The 16,994-nt window shown below is 53.7% G+C and overlaps 1 protein-coding gene across 1 annotated transcript in view; it reads left to right on the forward strand.

Annotated features, from left to right (window-relative positions):
• Window positions 1-16,994, forward strand: part of HMCN2 (hemicentin 2) — a 146,592-nt gene that overhangs the window by 31,091 nt on the left and 98,507 nt on the right. The window contains 8 exon segments of the mRNA XM_041724913.1: window positions 857-1,120; window positions 3,742-3,886; window positions 4,323-4,444; window positions 6,712-6,984; window positions 8,097-8,238; window positions 8,737-8,864; window positions 9,646-9,759; window positions 12,110-12,259. Coding sequence (XP_041580847.1) covers window positions 857-1,120; window positions 3,742-3,886; window positions 4,323-4,444; window positions 6,712-6,984; window positions 8,097-8,238; window positions 8,737-8,864; window positions 9,646-9,759; window positions 12,110-12,259 — 1,338 coding nt within the window.

Consider the following 16,994-nt stretch of genomic DNA (forward strand, 5'->3'; position numbering starts at 1 on the left):
TGGCACTTGGCTTCAGTGCAGGGGCATCAGAGAGTGGGGGAGGCTGTGGTTAACTGGAGTGGTTGCCCCACCATGGGGAGTGTGCCCTTTGCTGATTGTTGCAACATGAGGATGGGGTCCAGCCCTGACACACATCTTTTTCAAAGGAATCTGGACTTCCAGATTTTTATATGCCCTTTCCATATTGTTCCATGTTTCTTCAAAAAAAAAAATGTAATGCCTTTGATGGATCATACCAACCACACCCTCAGTTCCCTGGTTTATGATCTCTAAGACAAAAAAATAATTGTTTGAAAAAGGAAAGACCTTAGCCATGTTCCCAAATCAACTAGGGGAATTATGAAACCCGACTCTAGTTCTCTATTTTCTGGACTAGTGTGAAAAGTCCATTTTTAATAAGACAGAAAAGAAGATCAATAGGAAGCTGAACAGAGGAGAGAGAATAGGCAGGAGTCAGAGTTCCCAGACTAGCATGTGCCTCACCTAGGCTGGTCCCAGAGCCTGCCTGATGACACCAACCCCAGAGTTAATAGGGGATGGGTGGAGTGGAGAGAAATGCCCTCTCCGAGGTCTACTCCCCAAGAGCCCAGGCCGGAGATGGGAGGTGATGTGGCCGTGGGAAGCCGTAGTTTGGATGGACAGTGGCGTTTCAGGACCACGGACAGTAGCAGGCCCCCCTCTGTCTCTCCATCCCCAGCAGTAGTTGGCACGGGGACAAGAAGGTGAAGGAGCCTGGAGGTAGGAGGGCCAAGCAGCCTGGGGTCCTGACTGTGGCCTGAGGGTCTCTTCTTGGTTGGGGAGGGTCAGGGAGCCTGGGCAGACGCCCGGAACTTCTTTCTAACCCTTCTCTCTGCAGGAGTGCCCATCTCCCTGGTGATCAATTCCACGGGCCTGCAGGCACCCGGCCACCTAGACTCAGTGGAGCTCTCACACAGCTCAGGGCGGTCCCTCCTGACTTTGCCCACGCAACCCCTCTCCAATGGATCCACCTATCAGCTGTGGGGAGGACCGCCTTTCCACGCCCCCCAGGAGCGCTTCTACCTCAAGGTGAAGGGCAAAGACCACGAGGGAAATCCCCTTCTCCGTGTCTCTGGAGTTTCCTACAGCGGGGTGGCCCCAGGCAAGTGATTGGCTCTTACCACTCCCAGCAACCTGGCTCACTGGGAGACCCAGTTCTTCCTGGAAACCTTTTCTGATTGGATGAGATTAGGAAATGTTCATTAAACTTTGATGAGCAGCAAGCTCTGCAATGCATGATGCTAAATACTGATATGCTTCAGATGCAGCAATCAGGTCAAGGATTTAGTACAAAGCCATCCATCTGTCCCTCCACCCATGCATCCACGCATCCACTCACCCATCCATCTGTCCATTCACCCACTCATGGATCCAAACATCCATCCATTCATCAGTCTATTCATCCATCCACCATCCATCACTTGTCCATGCATCCATCCATCCAAATATATGTCCACTCACCCCCTTGTGCATGCATGCATCCATCCAGATACCCATCTAGCATTCATTTTGTGCCAATCATGGTGCTAGACACTGTAGGCACAGCGGTGGTGGTGGTGGTGGTGGTGGGGTGGGACAGGGCAGTGAGTATGGGTATGCTCTTCCATAATAATAATCATAATCATGGTAATACTAACCTACTCACCATTTTGAGCACCTCTCATGGGACAGTCCTGAGCCAAGCACCTGCCACACATTAGCTCACTGAGTGCTTATATTTCTGAGGTGTGTCCCCATTTTAGAAATGAAGAAGCTGAGGCTGCCTAATTCACAGGGTTGCCCTGAGAGTTCCATCAGCTAATACACATAACAAGACATCTCTTGGGTGCCCTGAGGCTGTGCCCAGGATGGGCGTGTTGTGGGCCAGGGCCCTCACATGTGGCAGCTGCTGTTATTCTTATGCCATTGTGGGCACAGGTCATTTTGTGGTCCTGTCTTTCGTTATGTGTGGCTTCTGCTCGTCTCCTTGGGTCTCACATCCAGGTCAGAAGCTCCCAGGGCTGAGTTTTTGGCTCTCCAGGTCTGCCTCTGGTCCTGGCCAGGGATATCTGAGTTTACCGGCCAACAGCCTCCTTGTTGGGCTTTGTTCCATTCTCCTACTCACTCCCCCCTTTCTCAAGGTAGTGGCCTGGGGGGAGCTCACAGAGGTGGATGTCCCTGACACCACATCTTCTTTGCTGGGGATCTCTTGACAAGGGGACAAGGGGCAGACTCCTGTCTACTTCAAGCAGGGATGCAGGGAGTGCACTCAGGTGCCCACAGTGAGGTGGAGGACTTTGAGAACCCAAGTAGGGCAGGGTGGGGGCACTGGGGACCCCTTCTCTCAGCCTCCGGCCTCCACTCCTCTGCTATGGTCCCTGGGCCCCTCTTCCCTTGGCTTTTATAACCTCGAGAAGGAATTTTCAGAAAAGAATTTCAGCAGAGGCAGTAACAGCCTCTGTTTCTCTCTCTCCTGTTCTTTCAGATGAATCCAAGGGTTTGGGGTTTAGCTCAGGCTTGTGTTCTTCATCTCAGCTCTAGATTAAAAAGTGTGTGTGTGTGTGTGTGTGTGTTGGTGAGGCAGGGAGAAGGGAGGTGGTTTGGGGTTTTGTTTCCTTCCCCACCTTCTAGGTCTGGGAAGCCGGGAGTCTGGCCCAGAGCAGGAGGCTCTGGGTTTGGAGACATGGCGGGTGGCAGGGCTGGGCCTCAGGTCCCTGGGCCCATTGAACTCATGGAAAATGGAGCCCGAGCCGGCCTCACAGAGGCTTCCAGGGTGTGTGGGTGAGTGGTGGCTGCTTTGCACACAGCTGAGGACGTGGCTGGATGGTCCGACATCCCTCTCCCCTGGGATGTGGCAGGGAGCCTGCAGCATGATGTCACCCGCCGCCCTCCCGCCCCCAGCTCTGGGCTCGGAGGACGTCTGGCATTGTCTCACCCACGGAGCATCTCTGGTGGGGATGGGGGGAAGCGGGGAGGGTAGGACGAGAGCTGAGCATACGCCCGCCATCCCTCAGCGAGGCCCCGACAGCACTGACCCTGCGGGGGAGTTCTCAGACCTTCCCCCTGAAGTGGTTCCAATAGCCAAGGAGAGAGAATGTCTCACCCCAGGAGCAGGGAGAGGTGTGGGGGGTTGTCTCACAGGGCCCCCGCGGGGCTCATCACAAACTGAGATTTCATTGAAGTGTCTTATCTTAAAAATGCGTGTGAACTTTGCATTCACAGCCATGCTCTAGCTTTGCTTATTTTTTAAAGAAAGGCTTTCTTCCAACATCCTTGGGTGAAACTGACTGTCCAGGCAGATGAGAGGTCTGGAAGCCTGGAGAGCCCAGTCTGGGGAGCATTTCATCAGATGTCAGGACTGTTCTGACTTCCACGTCCTGGGCAGTGGAGAAGGTGGTGGTGCAGACTGGTCCGTCTTGGCTGGTCTTCCTGCAAACCACAGAAAACACAGGAGCTCATCCCAAGGGAGCTTGCCATGCCATGTGCACGTGCCAAGTACTTCCCATGCCCTGCCTCTCACCAACTCCCCAGACGGCCTGGTGACGTCAGTGCCAGGATTAGGCCCATTTTATAGAGGTGGAAACTGAGTTTACAGGGGTAAAGCAACCTGTTCTTGGTGACCACCAAATGGCAGGGCCAGGGATGGAATTCTGGCCCCCTGGCTCAGACCTCTCTGCATCACTGACAAGGGCAGGCTGTGGGGGGCTGCAGGAAGGGGTCCTTACTGCTGGGCCCTGCCTGCAGGTGCACCCCTGGTCAGCATGCCCCCTAGGATCCATGGCTACCTGCACCAGCCCCTGCTGGTCTCCTGCTCTGTGCACAGCGCCCTCCCCTTCCGGCTACAGCTGCGGCGGAATGGAGCCAGACTGGGCGAGGAGAGGCACTTTCAGTGAGTGGGTGCTGGCCGCAAAGTATTCCCAGCCCTGGGGGTCTGAGGGGAGTGGGTGGCAGGAGAAGGACCATGGTCTTGGTCATATTGTTCCCCTGGGCATCTTGCGGCATGGCCCGGGATGGGGGAGTGTGGTCTGCAAAGCTCCCACTGCTGCTGTGGTCCTCCTTAGCTTCTGAAACACTCAGTCCATGCAGGGCCCAGCTCTATGGTGTCAGGGCAGGAAGGACTCTCTTTCATTCCCCTCCTGGATGAAAGTCAAGAGCTCAGTGACAGAAAGGGACTTGCTCAAAGTCACATAGAGCTGGCTGACTCTTCTTACCAAGTCTCCAAGAGGATTTGTACCCTCTGGGCCGGGTTTAGGGGCTGGACGAGGCTGGGGGACCCTGGCTGAGGTCAGTGGGATTGCGTGCCTTCAGCTGTTCTGTATTTGCAGAGTATCGGGAAACAGCAGCTGGGAGATTCCACGGGCCTCCAAGACCGAGGAGGGGGTGTATGAGTGCACGGCAGTCAGCAGGGCTGGGACCGGACGAGCAAAGGCCCAGATTGTTGTCACAGGTCTGTCCTTTCGGGCCCGTCCTTGTATACCCTCCCTACCCGCTTCGTGATTTTTCCCTCTAGGATATCCCCCCACCCCGGGTGTCTCCGTCTGTGGGGGAGCCTGCCAGCCAGCTGCTGAGGACTGTCCATCACCCAGAGTCCACTGCCCACACAGCCACCTGCCTCCTGGCGCCCCATTTGGGCCATCACCCAGGAATGGCCTGTGGATCTTAGATGGAGGAAGGTGGAGAAGCCCAACTAGGGTCATGCTCTTGTCCCCTAGGCCCTTTCTGGGGCCACCATCCATATGGAAGTCCACCCTTAATGCTTCCTGGTCCCCGCCAGGATGGCACCATCCAGCTCAAGAAGATTGAAGATGCCACAGACAGTCTCAAAATGAAATAGGCTCTGTTTATTTATTTTTAAAGATTTTATCTATTTAATTGACAGAGAGAGAGAGAGAGAGAGAGAGAGTACAAGCAGGGGGAGCAGCAGAGGGAGAGAGAGAAACAGGCTTCCCGCTGAGCAGGGAGCCCGATGTGGGACTTGATCCCAGGGTCCTGGGATCATGACCTGAACTGAAGACAGATACTTAACCGACTGAGCCACCCAGGCGCCCCGGTTCTGTTTTTTAACTCAGAAATCTAAACTGTCTTGAAAAGAAGAAACGGAGCCCTAGAAACATGGAAATACTAGCCAGTCTGCAGCCTCTCATCTCACACAGACTCACCATGCTCCTTGCAGGAAGGTTAGGGGAGTACAGACAGGCAAAAGACCCAGATAACCTGTAGCCTTATTCTAGAGACGACCTTAGCATTATACATACGGACACATATGACAACCTGGCTTTTTATCATCTAACAGTATAATGTGTCTGTGAACATGCTTCTATGGAATGGATGAATTTTTACTTTTTTTTTTTTAAGACAAACCCAATTTTTAAAAAGATTTTATTTATTTATTCATGATAGACAGAGAGAGAGAGAGAGAGAGAGAGAGACTGGCAGAGACACAGGCAGAGGGAGAATCAGGCTTCCATGCAGGAAGCCCAATGCAGGACTTGATCCCGGGACTCCAGGATCATGCCCTGGGCCAAAGGCAGATGCTAAACCAGGGCAGGAGCCACCCAGGGATCCCCACTTTTTTTTGTTTTTTTTTTAATTAAATTTTTTAAAAAATTATTTATTTATTTGGGGGATGGGAGGGACAGAAGGAGAGAGAGAGAGACAGAATTCCAAGCAGACGCCCCATGTGGGGCTTGATCTCACCACCCTGAGATCACAACCTGAGCCGAGATCAAGAGTTGGCTGCTTAACTAACTGAGCCACCCAGGCACCCCATGTTTTTCCTTTTTAGAAGTGATAAGGATAGAAAAAGAGAGCAGTATAAGGAAATGTGCACACACAGTCTATAAAAATTATTAATCACTAAAATTTTGCCATATTTGCTTTCTCGTTCTCTGGCTAAACTATTTTAAACTAAGTTGTAGGCATCCTGATGTTTCAGGATTTATCTCTCTCTCTCTTTTAAGAAAGTATATTTTCCCATATAATAAAGATTTTTATGATCACGCCTAATAAAATGAACAGTAATACCTTAATGCTATTTAGTTTGGCTGTAGTCAGACTTTCTCATTTGCCCCAGAATAGTATTTCTGGCTGGTTTCTACAATATCAGTTTTCGGGGCTGTGAAGCTCACATGCTCTTTGGGACATCAGGTCACTGGCACGTGTAGGCCAGCGTGGATCCAGCTTCTTCCTTGCCAGTTCTCAGGCCCACATCCCTGTAGATGGTCTCTGATCGTGTCACTTATGCCTTTTTCCTATCACAACAGTGTTTTTCTTAGCTCTTGCCTGCTCTGGGGGCAGTGGCCTCAGTTCTATGTTTTGGCTGTGTTGTATCCCTGCTATTTGCACAGAGAATAACTCTGGACTCATTACTGTTTCCCCCCGAAGGGTGACTTCCAAGGCTCTGTCCCCCAGGGTGGAATTACTGGCTGACGGGGTGAGAAGAGTGGTGTAGATCTTGTTACATATCGCACTTGGCTGTCGTGTGGAAAGCACACACACACCACGCAGCCTTCGCCGGGTGTGCGATGCCAACGGAGAATTGAGGGGAACGGGCCCTCTCTAAGGGTGCACGATCCCAGGATGGTGAGCAGATGTTCTTCACTGCTCTGCTGGCCACCGGGTCCTAAAGTGTCCATTACAGGGCGGACCTCTGGAGGCAGGAACCCCTGGCCTGTGTCAACCCCTCTGCATCACTCCTCTGTTTTGTCCCTTCAGACCCCCCACCGCAGCTCATCCCCGCCCCCAACATCACCGTGTCCCCGGGGGAGACCGCCATCCTGTCCTGCCAGGTCCTGAGTGCGGTCCCCTACAACCTGACGTGGATCCGGGACTGGCGAGTCCTGGCGGCCTCAACAGGCAGAGTCACCCAGCTAGCCGACCTGTCCCTGGAGGTCAGCCGCATCACCCCCAGTGACAGTGGGCGGTACCAGTGCATGGCCAGCAATGCCAATGGGGTCACGAGGGCGTCCATCTGGCTCCTGGTGCAAGGTGAGGCTCTGCCTTCACTGCTGGCTGTCCTTCCAATTTAACCCAGTGCCTAGCGCTGATCCCCGGAGCCTGCCCATCTGCGCCTCTGCCCAGGCATCACGTCTGGCAGGCAGCCTTTGTCCTGTCAGTGTCTTCTGAATGTTCAGAGAAAGAGGATTCTATAGCCTCCTAGCATAGGTGTAGTGGTTCTCACTGTTGGAAAGTTCACCCTGATATTTGGCCTAAATTTCTAGTGCTATAGGCCAAGCCAGTTTCACTGTGTCCTGTTTATTTCCCATGTCGTGGAGCACCTCCACTGGCCCTACCCCCTATATGTAGGGCAGGGATGGAATCCGGGAAACTTCTGGAAGTCCAGAAACCACAATGTGCTTGGCAGGGGATGGGTGGCAGTGACCAGATTTTGGGGGCGGGGGCACAGAGAAGGCTGTGGAAAGAGCATCCATCTGGGATTTTCAGGACCTGGGTGTTGCCTTGGGTCCACCCAGGGTTTAGACAGATCCTTCTCTCTGGGCTATTTCCCCAAATGTCAAAGTGAGCATGTTGGGACAACCGTTCTCTCTTCCGCCAGCAACTCTTGGTTGGTTGCTTAGAGTGTGCTGAGAAGGATTCTGAGGCCCTATCTAGGCCCTGCCATGTCCATTAGTTATGTCTGCCACTGATATGGGAGGGGCACTGCTTACCTTTTCTGGATGAGTTGGCCTAGTGGGGTCTGTTTGAGTCTGACTAGCCTATTATACTGTGAATTGAACCTGAGTTTGGGGCCAATACTCAGGCAGGCCTTAGGGTCCACCCAGGGCCACTGGAGATGACAGTTGTCCCCAGCCCTGGCATCTGCCTATCTGCCTAAGCCTCCCCAAGATGCTGAGCCCAGAGCAAAACCCCAGGGAGCTTGAGGCTCTCCCAGAGGCATTGGGAAATCCACCTTGTGCCTGGTCAGCCCCAGTTCCCAGGAAAGCCACTCCTAGGGATTCAGGCCCTTTGGGGCCACCTTTGCTTCCCGCATCTGGCCCATCTGTGACTTTGGGGTTGGAGAGGAGGCTGGGGCTGGGCTCCTGGGACAGCATGGCTGCTCCAACAGGCTCTTCACCACCTGTCCCCTCTTGATACTGCAGAGGCCCCACAGGTCAGCATCCACACCCAGTCCCAGCACTTCTCCCAGGGAATGGAGGTGAGAGTGAGCTGTTCGGCCTCTGGGTACCCCACACCCCACATCTCCTGGAGCCATGAGGGTCATGCTCTGCAAGAGGATAGCAGGTAAGGGGCCCAGGACAAGGGGCTCTGGGGGTGGGGGCAGGACTGGGTGAACAAGGACTCCTGGGGGTACGCCTCCATCTTTTTACCTGTAAATGGAGTGGGGGGGGTGCGGAGCAGGGAGAGGGTAGTATTTGCCTTGCCTTCTTCCTGGGATCATTTGAAACTCAGGAGCAAGATCACTTTGGAAATATAACGGTACCTTGTAGGAGCTCAGGAGTCAGGAGTTATACTAGAATCCAACAGACCTGTTTTTGCCACCCGGGCTGTGTGACCTTGGGCAAGTCGCATTACTTATCTGAGCCTCGTGAATTAAAAAGGACGATCTATGTAAAGTTCTGAGCACATAGCCAGGCACAGGGCAAGCGGTCCGTATAAAATGGTGGTCACTAGTGATGTCATTAATTAATTTGTTATTGATGATGACTGAGGTAGTCCTCATGTGACCTGACCTGACCAGCCCCTTGCTGCTGAATGTGTTGTTTTTTGGCATGACTCCAGAATTCATGTGGATGCCCAGGGAACCCTGATCATTCAGGGCGTGGCCCCAGAGGATGCTGGGAATTACAGCTGCCAGGCTGCTAATGAGGTTGGCACAGACGAGGAGACCGTCACCCTCTACTATACAGGTACTTGGGCCCCGGGCATCTCAGAAGAGCCTCTTTCTCTTTCTCTCTCTCTCTCTCTCCCTCCTTCCCATCCACAAATGCTTGTTGAGCATCTACTATGTGCCAGGCACTCAGGGGTACAGCCGTGACACAGGGTCCCTGCCCAGGTGAAGCTTATAGTCTAACGAGGAGGCACAAAACAAACAGGCAAACAGTGGTACTTTCGGAGGGTCCTCTGAGAGCCTAGGGCAGGGTGACATGCAGGTGGGGATGAGGGAGACATGGCTACACACAGGACCAGCCAAGGCTTCCGTGAGGAGGGGATGCTTGCCAGAGATGGGAATGCGAAAGTGTTCCAGCCAGAGGGACCCAGTGAGGCAAAGGCCCTGAGGTCAGAATGAGTCTGGAGTGCTCAGGAGGCTGCAAGAAGGCTGGTGTGGGGAGAATGGGGGGTAGTCGGGGGGCAGGGATGGGGGAGGGATGGGCAGCCCCTGGAGGGTATTTTTTTAGGACCTTGTAGGGTTTTGGCTTTTATGATAAATGTAATGAGAAACCGTGGGCACTGGGATGGGTTGATTCTAGGAGTGACTGGCTTTCATTTGAGGCCCTGGGTCAGAAACTTCTAAGAAACCAACAGTGGCTCCATCTTTCTGGTTCCTGCCGATTGGGGGGATGGGGAGGAGGCAGGGGTTGCAGTTCCTTCTCTGTCCTCGCCCTCCCTGCACCCCCCATTGTGAAAAGCTGCAGTGTTGCCCTAGGGAGTCTGTGAGTCCGAAGTCCCCCATCTGTTCTTCCCACGCAGATCCACCCACAGCCTCCGCTGTAAATGCCGTGGTGTTGGCTGCCGTCGGGGAGGAGGCCATGCTGCTGTGTGAGGTGTCTGGGGTGCCCTTGCCCCGGGTCATCTGGTATCGAGGTACGTCAGGTGGGGGAGGGGCCTGGGAAGCTGTCCCCTCTGGGTCCCCCCACCTGGAGACTCAGTTTTCCAGAACAGTCTTGAGAGGAGGGGCACTGCGAATGGGGTATCTGGGAGAGCTGGCCTGTTCTAGCAGCACCCCGTCCCCTGGCCCAGCATCCACACGGCTCAGCGGTGAGGAGCAGGATTTAGAGTAGGCTCAAGTGTAAATTCGGGCTCCCCCCAGGGTGAGAGCGGGCAGGTGACCTGGCATCACTGAGCCTGCTTCCTTATCTGGGACACGGGGACCATCACATAGGTTAGCTGTGTGAGGATGAAATGAGGTCACATAAGTAAAATGTTTAAACAAGCCTGGTGCACAGACTGGGCTTTGTGTGTGTGTGTGTGTGTGTGTGTGTATGTGTGTGTGTGTATGTGTGTGTGTGTGTGTGTATGTGTGTGTGTTTAAGATTTTATTTATTTATTAGAGAGAGAGAGAGAGAATGAGTGGGGCGAGGAGCAGAAGGAGAGGGAGAAGCAGGCTCCCCGCTGAGCAGAGAGCCCAAGACCGGACTTGATCCCAGGACCCTGGGATCATGACCTAAGCCGAAGGCAGACGTTTCCCTGACTGAGCCCTCCGGGCACCCCCGGGTTGGTATTTTTAGTGACAGTGACAGTGATATGGTTAGCTGAGAAACAGGGACCTTATAGTACCAGGGTTGTTCTGAGGCTCTCTTGAGTTCATGGCTGCTCCCGTCTTGCCAGGAGCAGAACACTAGCTCCGTCTCAAGGGTCAGCTACTCACATGTGTTGCTACCTGGACACACTCTACCTCTCATGGCACCTGTCTGTCACCTTGTCAGAGCCCATCTTGACTTTGACACAGATGCAGCTCAGAGTGTGAGCATTTTGTGCAAGGCCACCGCTGGATGGCAGAGGGCTCGGGACTCCTGAGTGCTCATGTCTCTCCTGTCCCAGCCGAAAGCCTACCCCTGGGCCCCTTTATAAAAGGGCCTCTCTCACTGGAATATTATTCAGACTGGAAAAGAAGTGGAATTCAAATTGTAGGGATGCCTGGGTGGCTCAGCAGTTAAGCATCTGCCTTCAGCTCAGGACGTGATCCCGGGGTCCTGGGATCGAGTCCCACATCAGGCTCCTTGCATGGAGCCTGCTTCTCCCTCTGCCTATGTCTCTGTTTCTCTCTATGTCTCTCGTGAATAAATAAATAAAATCTTAAAAACAACTGGGCAAGAATGTCGATAGAGTTAACACCCCTGAACTGTACTCTCAGAAGTGGTTAAGATGGTAAATTTTGTTGTTTTTTTTTTTTTCCCCACAACTGAAAAATTGTTGTCACTTGAAAACAAGGGATGAAATTCTGAGACCAGCATGGATGAGCCTGGGGGATGTGATGTGGGATGAGATGAACCAGACACAGAAGGACAAATATTCTATGATTCCACTCATGTGAGGGACCTAGAAGAGGGAGAGGTGTAGGGACAGACAGGAAAACAGTGGGTGCCAGTGGCTGTGGGCAGAGGGACTGGGGAGTCTGTTCATCGGGGACAGAGTTTCAGTTTGGAAAGATGAGAAAATTCTGGAGACGGATGGAGGGGATGGTTGCACAATAATGTGAATAATGTGTAATGCCTTTGAACTGGACACTCAAAGTGCTTAAAATGGCAAAATTTTGTGTTATGTACATCTTACCACAATAAAAACAATAACAGATTAAAAATTTAACTAAAATTTACAAAATAGGTCGGAATCGGAAACCTGGGTATAGACAACAGGTAGTAGAAATGAGGGAGGCCTTGGGGTGGGTTTCAGGATGAGGCCTCAGAGAGGCAGTCGTGACTGGGGTGTGCTGATCCCAGGGTGACCTTAGACTCCCCCCAAGCTGATCCAGACCTCAGGCTGGGGCTGGGACAGAGGATGGGGGGCCAGCAGGGAGGGGAGCCTGTCGGATGTAGGGGGACAGTCTAGGCCTCACTCCTGCTCAACAGAGGGGCTCAGGGAAAGCCCCCAGCAGGGAGACTTAAAACTTTTATTTTTAATTGGTAAAAAATACAAATAACAAACTTTACATCTCTACCCTTTTTTAGGGATACAATTTGGTAGTATTAAGTATATTATGTTGTTCTACAGCCTTTACCAGGGTCCATTTCCAGAGCTCTATTCCTCACACAAAACTGAAACTCCATCCCCATTAAATAACAGGGGAGGAACGTTTTTGGGGAGGAACGTTCCCCCTACCCAGCACCTCCCAGACCTCAGCCCAGTGCAGTTATGGGAGCCCGAGGGTCAGGAAGGTCCAGCAGTCCATGGCCACTGTGGGCACCTACCTGATACTTTCCCATCTTTGGTCCAGGGGGTCTTGAAATGATTCTGGCCCCTGAGGGCTCCAGCTCCGGGACGCTGCGGATCCCAGCAGCTCGGGAGAGGGATGCTGGCATCTACACCTGCCGAGCTGTCAATGAGATGGGCGAAGCCTCTGCAGAAATCCGGCTGGAGGTTGGACGTAAGTGTATACCTGTCCCCACCTGCAACCCTACCCCCTTGGCCCTGAGCAGGCCAGGTGAGGGGACCTGAGCAGGGAGGTGGGCACTCCACCGTGTAGAAAGCCAGCGTGGAATCTGTATCATGTGGCTCTGGAGCACATGAGACCAGGGACACGGTGCCTCTTACTGTATGACAAATGGCCCCCAAACTTTGTGATTTAAACAGCAAGCATTTATTAGCTTCCAGTTCTGGAGGGTCAGGGTTGGGGAGTGGCTTGGCTGGGTGTCTGTGGCTCGGGGGCTCCGATGGGATTGTGCTTAATGCTTTAGCTAGGGCTGTGTCATCTGAAGGCTTGACTGGGCTGGAGGAGCCAGTCTGGAGTCACTCGCGTGGCTGTTGGCAGGACGCCTCTGTTCATTCTCCATGTGGGCTTTTCTAGAAGCTTCTCCAGACATGGTTCCCATGAGCAAGGGAGCTGAGAGAGAGAGAGAAAGAAGAGAGAGGGAGGGAAAGAGTGAGAGAAAATCTAACAAGGGAGTTGCAGTCTTCATAAGCAGCCAGTCTTGGAAGTGACATATAGTCCCTTCTCCTATATTCTGCAGGTCACACAGACCAACCCGGGTACATGGTGGGTGGGAGGGGCTACTCAAGTGTGTGTGTACCAGGAGGCAGGGGGCCCTGGGGCCACCTTGGAGGCTGCCTACCACAGAGACTATTTGGTTCAAGCTTGGCCACTTTCATCCCTGAGACCTGAGTTCTTGCCTTGTCTCCATCACTTACCATCTATGTGCTTTGGTTGAGTCACTGACCCTCAGTTTCTCTGTCTGTAAAATGGGGCTGATCATGCCAGGGGGCTGCTGTGAGGGACAGTGAAATCAGGCATATAGCGCTTAGCACAGGTTTGGCCCCTCTCAGGTGCTTAACAAACAGATGGGTGATTAGCCCCTTTGTACAGATGGGGAGTCTGGGTTCTTCTGTGGCTGGCCCACGGCCTCGGCCATGACTGTCGTGACATCTGAACCCCAGGCCTGCGCCCTGGACCCTGGGAATGGCTCGATGTTGTGGCCACGGCTCCTCGGCATGCTAGGTCAGGATGAACTGGGCTCTGAGCGGTTTGCTGTGGCCACGGTGGGAAGGCCAGGTGTTGGGAGCTCTGGGGAAGCACAGAGACCCAAGAATGTGCTTGTCGAGGCTGGTCAGGCTGGCCAAGGGGCTCCCCCAGGGCGGTGGGCAACCCTGGGTGGAGCAGGCCCTGGGAGTAGGGGGTTCTGGCCCTGAGGACAATGGTGCATGCTGGGGTTGGGTCCTCCCAGGCTTGGGGACCCCTGAGCCCCCACTTGTTTGTTCTATCTCTCACTCGTGCCTCCCACACGCAGTCACTGGGTGGTCACCACCACCCACACGATGGTGGGTGAGACTCGGCATCTGCTTTCATGTTACTCTTGGTGTCAGGGTGGGAGAGGCAGACAGACAAGTGGAATACTCAGAGTAGCGAGCATTTGCAAGTGGTATCCATGGGGAGCTGCTGGTGCCCCAGCCAACACTGGGGTCTGGGAAGGCTTCCTGGAGGAGGTGATGTCTGAGGTGATCCCAGAAGCCATCAGTCAGGTGATGAACTGGGGAACAGTGTTCCAGGCCAAGGGAACAGCATGTGCAGATCTCCCCATGGCAAGAGAAGGGAGCCAGGGAGTGAGACAGAGCAGGGGGCAAGGGTGCCCAGGGGGGACCCTGTGGAGCCAGTTTACAGCCCCTCCCTGGGTTACTGCAGGGGTCACCTGGAGTCTGTGGGGGAGGCTGTGGGTCATGCTCAGCCTCAGGAGCCCGGCACAGTTTGGGCTTTTGTCATCCTGTGGAGGTGGCCAAGGGAGTTGTTAGGGCGGAGGGTGATGTGCTCAGATTTTCCCTGTGGAGACTGCACTGTGTGGCTCGCTCTTGGGTGGGGAGGGGTGGGTGTGGAAAGCTGTCGGCTCAGAGTCTGATAATAATAAACATCTAAGCCAAGATTTCTATGAAATTTGCCATGTCCCAGGGCCAGCTCAAAGCATGTTTCATGTGCGAACGTGTAAACCTCATGACAACTCTTTGAGGTGGGTTCTGTCATTGTCTCCTGTATACACGGGGAACACAAGACACAGAGAGGTTAAGTGACGGCAGAGCTGAGATCCGAACCCAGGGTCCATCTGGGCCTTTAGCTCCTGGACTTCATCCTGACGCTCACAGCAGGATTAGAGAGGGCGTTGCTTCCCCACTTGAGCCCCAGCTTCCTGGTGTGCAAAATGTCTCTGGGAGGCTGTATGAGTGCGAGGTAAGGAAGGCCTGGGGCCTGGTGGATTCTGATCAAGGTCGTTGTCATTGTTAATAGTAGGTTCTGGGTGAGCAGAGAGGGGGCTCCAGTCTTGGCTACACTTGGCACTGTTAGGGGAATCACCCTTTGCTCCATGTCTGATTTCTTTTCAGCAGTGCCTTATTTCTTTGGGGCCCAGGCTGACATGCCTGCTGGTCCTGTGCCTTCACCTGTCAGCGATTGACCTTAAGGTCGATTCCCAATGTCAGAGGAGGAGGAGACAGCTGGCATCCCAGAGGCTGGCTTCTTGGCCCACTTGGCCATGGGTGGCCTTCGGCTTTAGGTCACGGAAGGGGTGGACAGTGGCCCAGCCACCTGTGTGTCTGGGGAGTGCTGGTCTGGCAGCAGTGGTGGGAAATCGAATTTCCTGCCCATCTGGGTGGCAGCTGTGGCCCAGCCTTCCTCGCCAAGCCCGCAGAGCCTTCCAGGGCAGAGGACGGCCAGGCGCTGTGCCCAACGCCTGCTGTTGGGCTGGGAACTGGCTTCCTGATGGTGTTAGGGAAGGAAGGTGAAGGAGGGAAGGAGGGAAGGAGGGTGGCAAGTGCCTGTATTAGGGGGGGACCCACCTGCAGGGCACCTTTGTGTCACCTCTGGGCCTGGCACCTGGCACACTGCAGTCCCTGATCCAGAGCCCGGCTCTACTACTTATTTTGCCGAGTTATTTGCCTCCCTGAGCCTTCTTCCTTTTGCCAGCTGTGCAAAGGGGTGACAGTAATAGAGCTTTACTCAGAGTCCTTGAGAGATTTAACGGGAGAATGGGCTTCGTTCAGCATTTGAATGGAATAAATACTCAACACGCTGGCCACCCCAGGGCCAAGGAGGCAGCGTGATTCATCCTGTGGCTGGTGACTGGGGTCCAAAGCAGGTGCATCCTCCCCAAGCTCAGCACCCTTTCTGTTCCCGGGGAACAGCCTGCTCAGAGCTAAGTTATCTGTACCTGCTGGATTCTCATTGAGGAAAAGAGGATGCTCATTCTTCTGTTGCCTCATTTTGGCTCCTGCCTATGACAGGTGTGGCCAGCGTCTGGGTGGTTTTTCCATCAGGCACAGCAGGCATGGACCAGGGCCTGTGATAGTTCTAGGGCCCCAGGACAATGCTCTGATTTTAATTTCTTTTAAAATCGGAAGGAAAAAGGGAAAAAAATAAAATCGGAAGGAAACAAATGGATAACGGCAAATAAATGAAAATGAATCTAGCCTGGATTATGTCTACCTTTATGTTAATGTGGTCGTAAAATAGAATTGTTAATATTTTTTTAAGGCGAAAGAGTCCCACGAGAGTCCTCCCACAGCCCTGGCTATGGGGCTGCAGCTCCGGTCCCAATTTTAGGAGCCTTTCCAGGAGGGGACTGTGGAGGCCAGTCACAGGGACCCTGGCATTCCCAGGAGGGGGCTGTGGACCCCCAGTCACAGGCATCCTGGCATTCCCTCTGAACACAGGGCCTGTGGAGCCAGTTTACAGCCCCTCCCTGGGTTACTGCAGGGGTCACCTGGAGTCTGTGGGGAGGGGACCTAAAAGAACAGGGGGCTAAACCTCTGATGAGGATCTGGGAAGCACACTAGGTTGGGAGCCCAGCCCTCTCTGACATGCTGCAGGACTCTGGGCTGGACTTGCCTCTGGCCTCAGTTTCCTCCCTGCAACTGAGGGGACCAGTGGGCCTTCAGGTCTGACATAGAGGATTCTGGGGTCCTGCCTGATTTGGGGGCTTCAGTGAGGGAGGGGGCGGGGGTATGGCTATGCCAGAGGCCGGGTCAGTGTTTTCCGGATGGGATCTGAGTCTGGGATTTGGCTGCTTTAGTTTTCACCCCAGAGAAGGCAGAAAAGGTGGGTGCAGCTCTGGCTGAAACAGAGACCAAGGGACTGCTTCCAGGACACCGGGGGACACAGGGGTGTGGTGGTGAGAGCCTGGGCCTTAGCAGCAGCCAGACCTAATTCTGAGCCCACCTCTACCATTGAGTTTGAGCTGTGCCCTTGGACAGCCTCCTTCCTCTCTCTGACCTTCAGTTTCCTCATCTGTAAAATGGGGTTGTCATAATATCCACTTCTTGAGTTTAATGGGGCCATCGATGAAATTGTGTTTCAAAAAGCACCAGCACCATCACCTGTCTTTAGTAGGCATCCCAAATGCTACCTTCTGTATGTATTATTTGCTATTAAAAGTCGGCTACCCCTTTCTTGTGGGAAGTTCAAGTCTGAGAGGAGCCTGGGGAAGAGAGTGTGCTTTGTAATGTCCCAGAGTCTGGAGATGAAGCTGCGCTGCTTGGTGGCTAAGGAGGGAGGGGTCACGAAGCAGATCTGGCTAGATGGAGTGGGCAAAGGCAGGCTCTGGGGGTATCTGGCCCTGGAGCTGAGCCTCAGCTCTGCCCAGCAAGGGAGGATGTTGCAGTCATGCCTCCCGGGTCTAGGGCTC

The sequence above is a fragment of the Vulpes lagopus genome, chromosome 12, assembly GCF_018345385.1.
Source record: "Vulpes lagopus strain Blue_001 chromosome 12, ASM1834538v1, whole genome shotgun sequence".
Taxonomy (NCBI): domain Eukaryota; kingdom Metazoa; phylum Chordata; class Mammalia; order Carnivora; family Canidae; genus Vulpes; species Vulpes lagopus.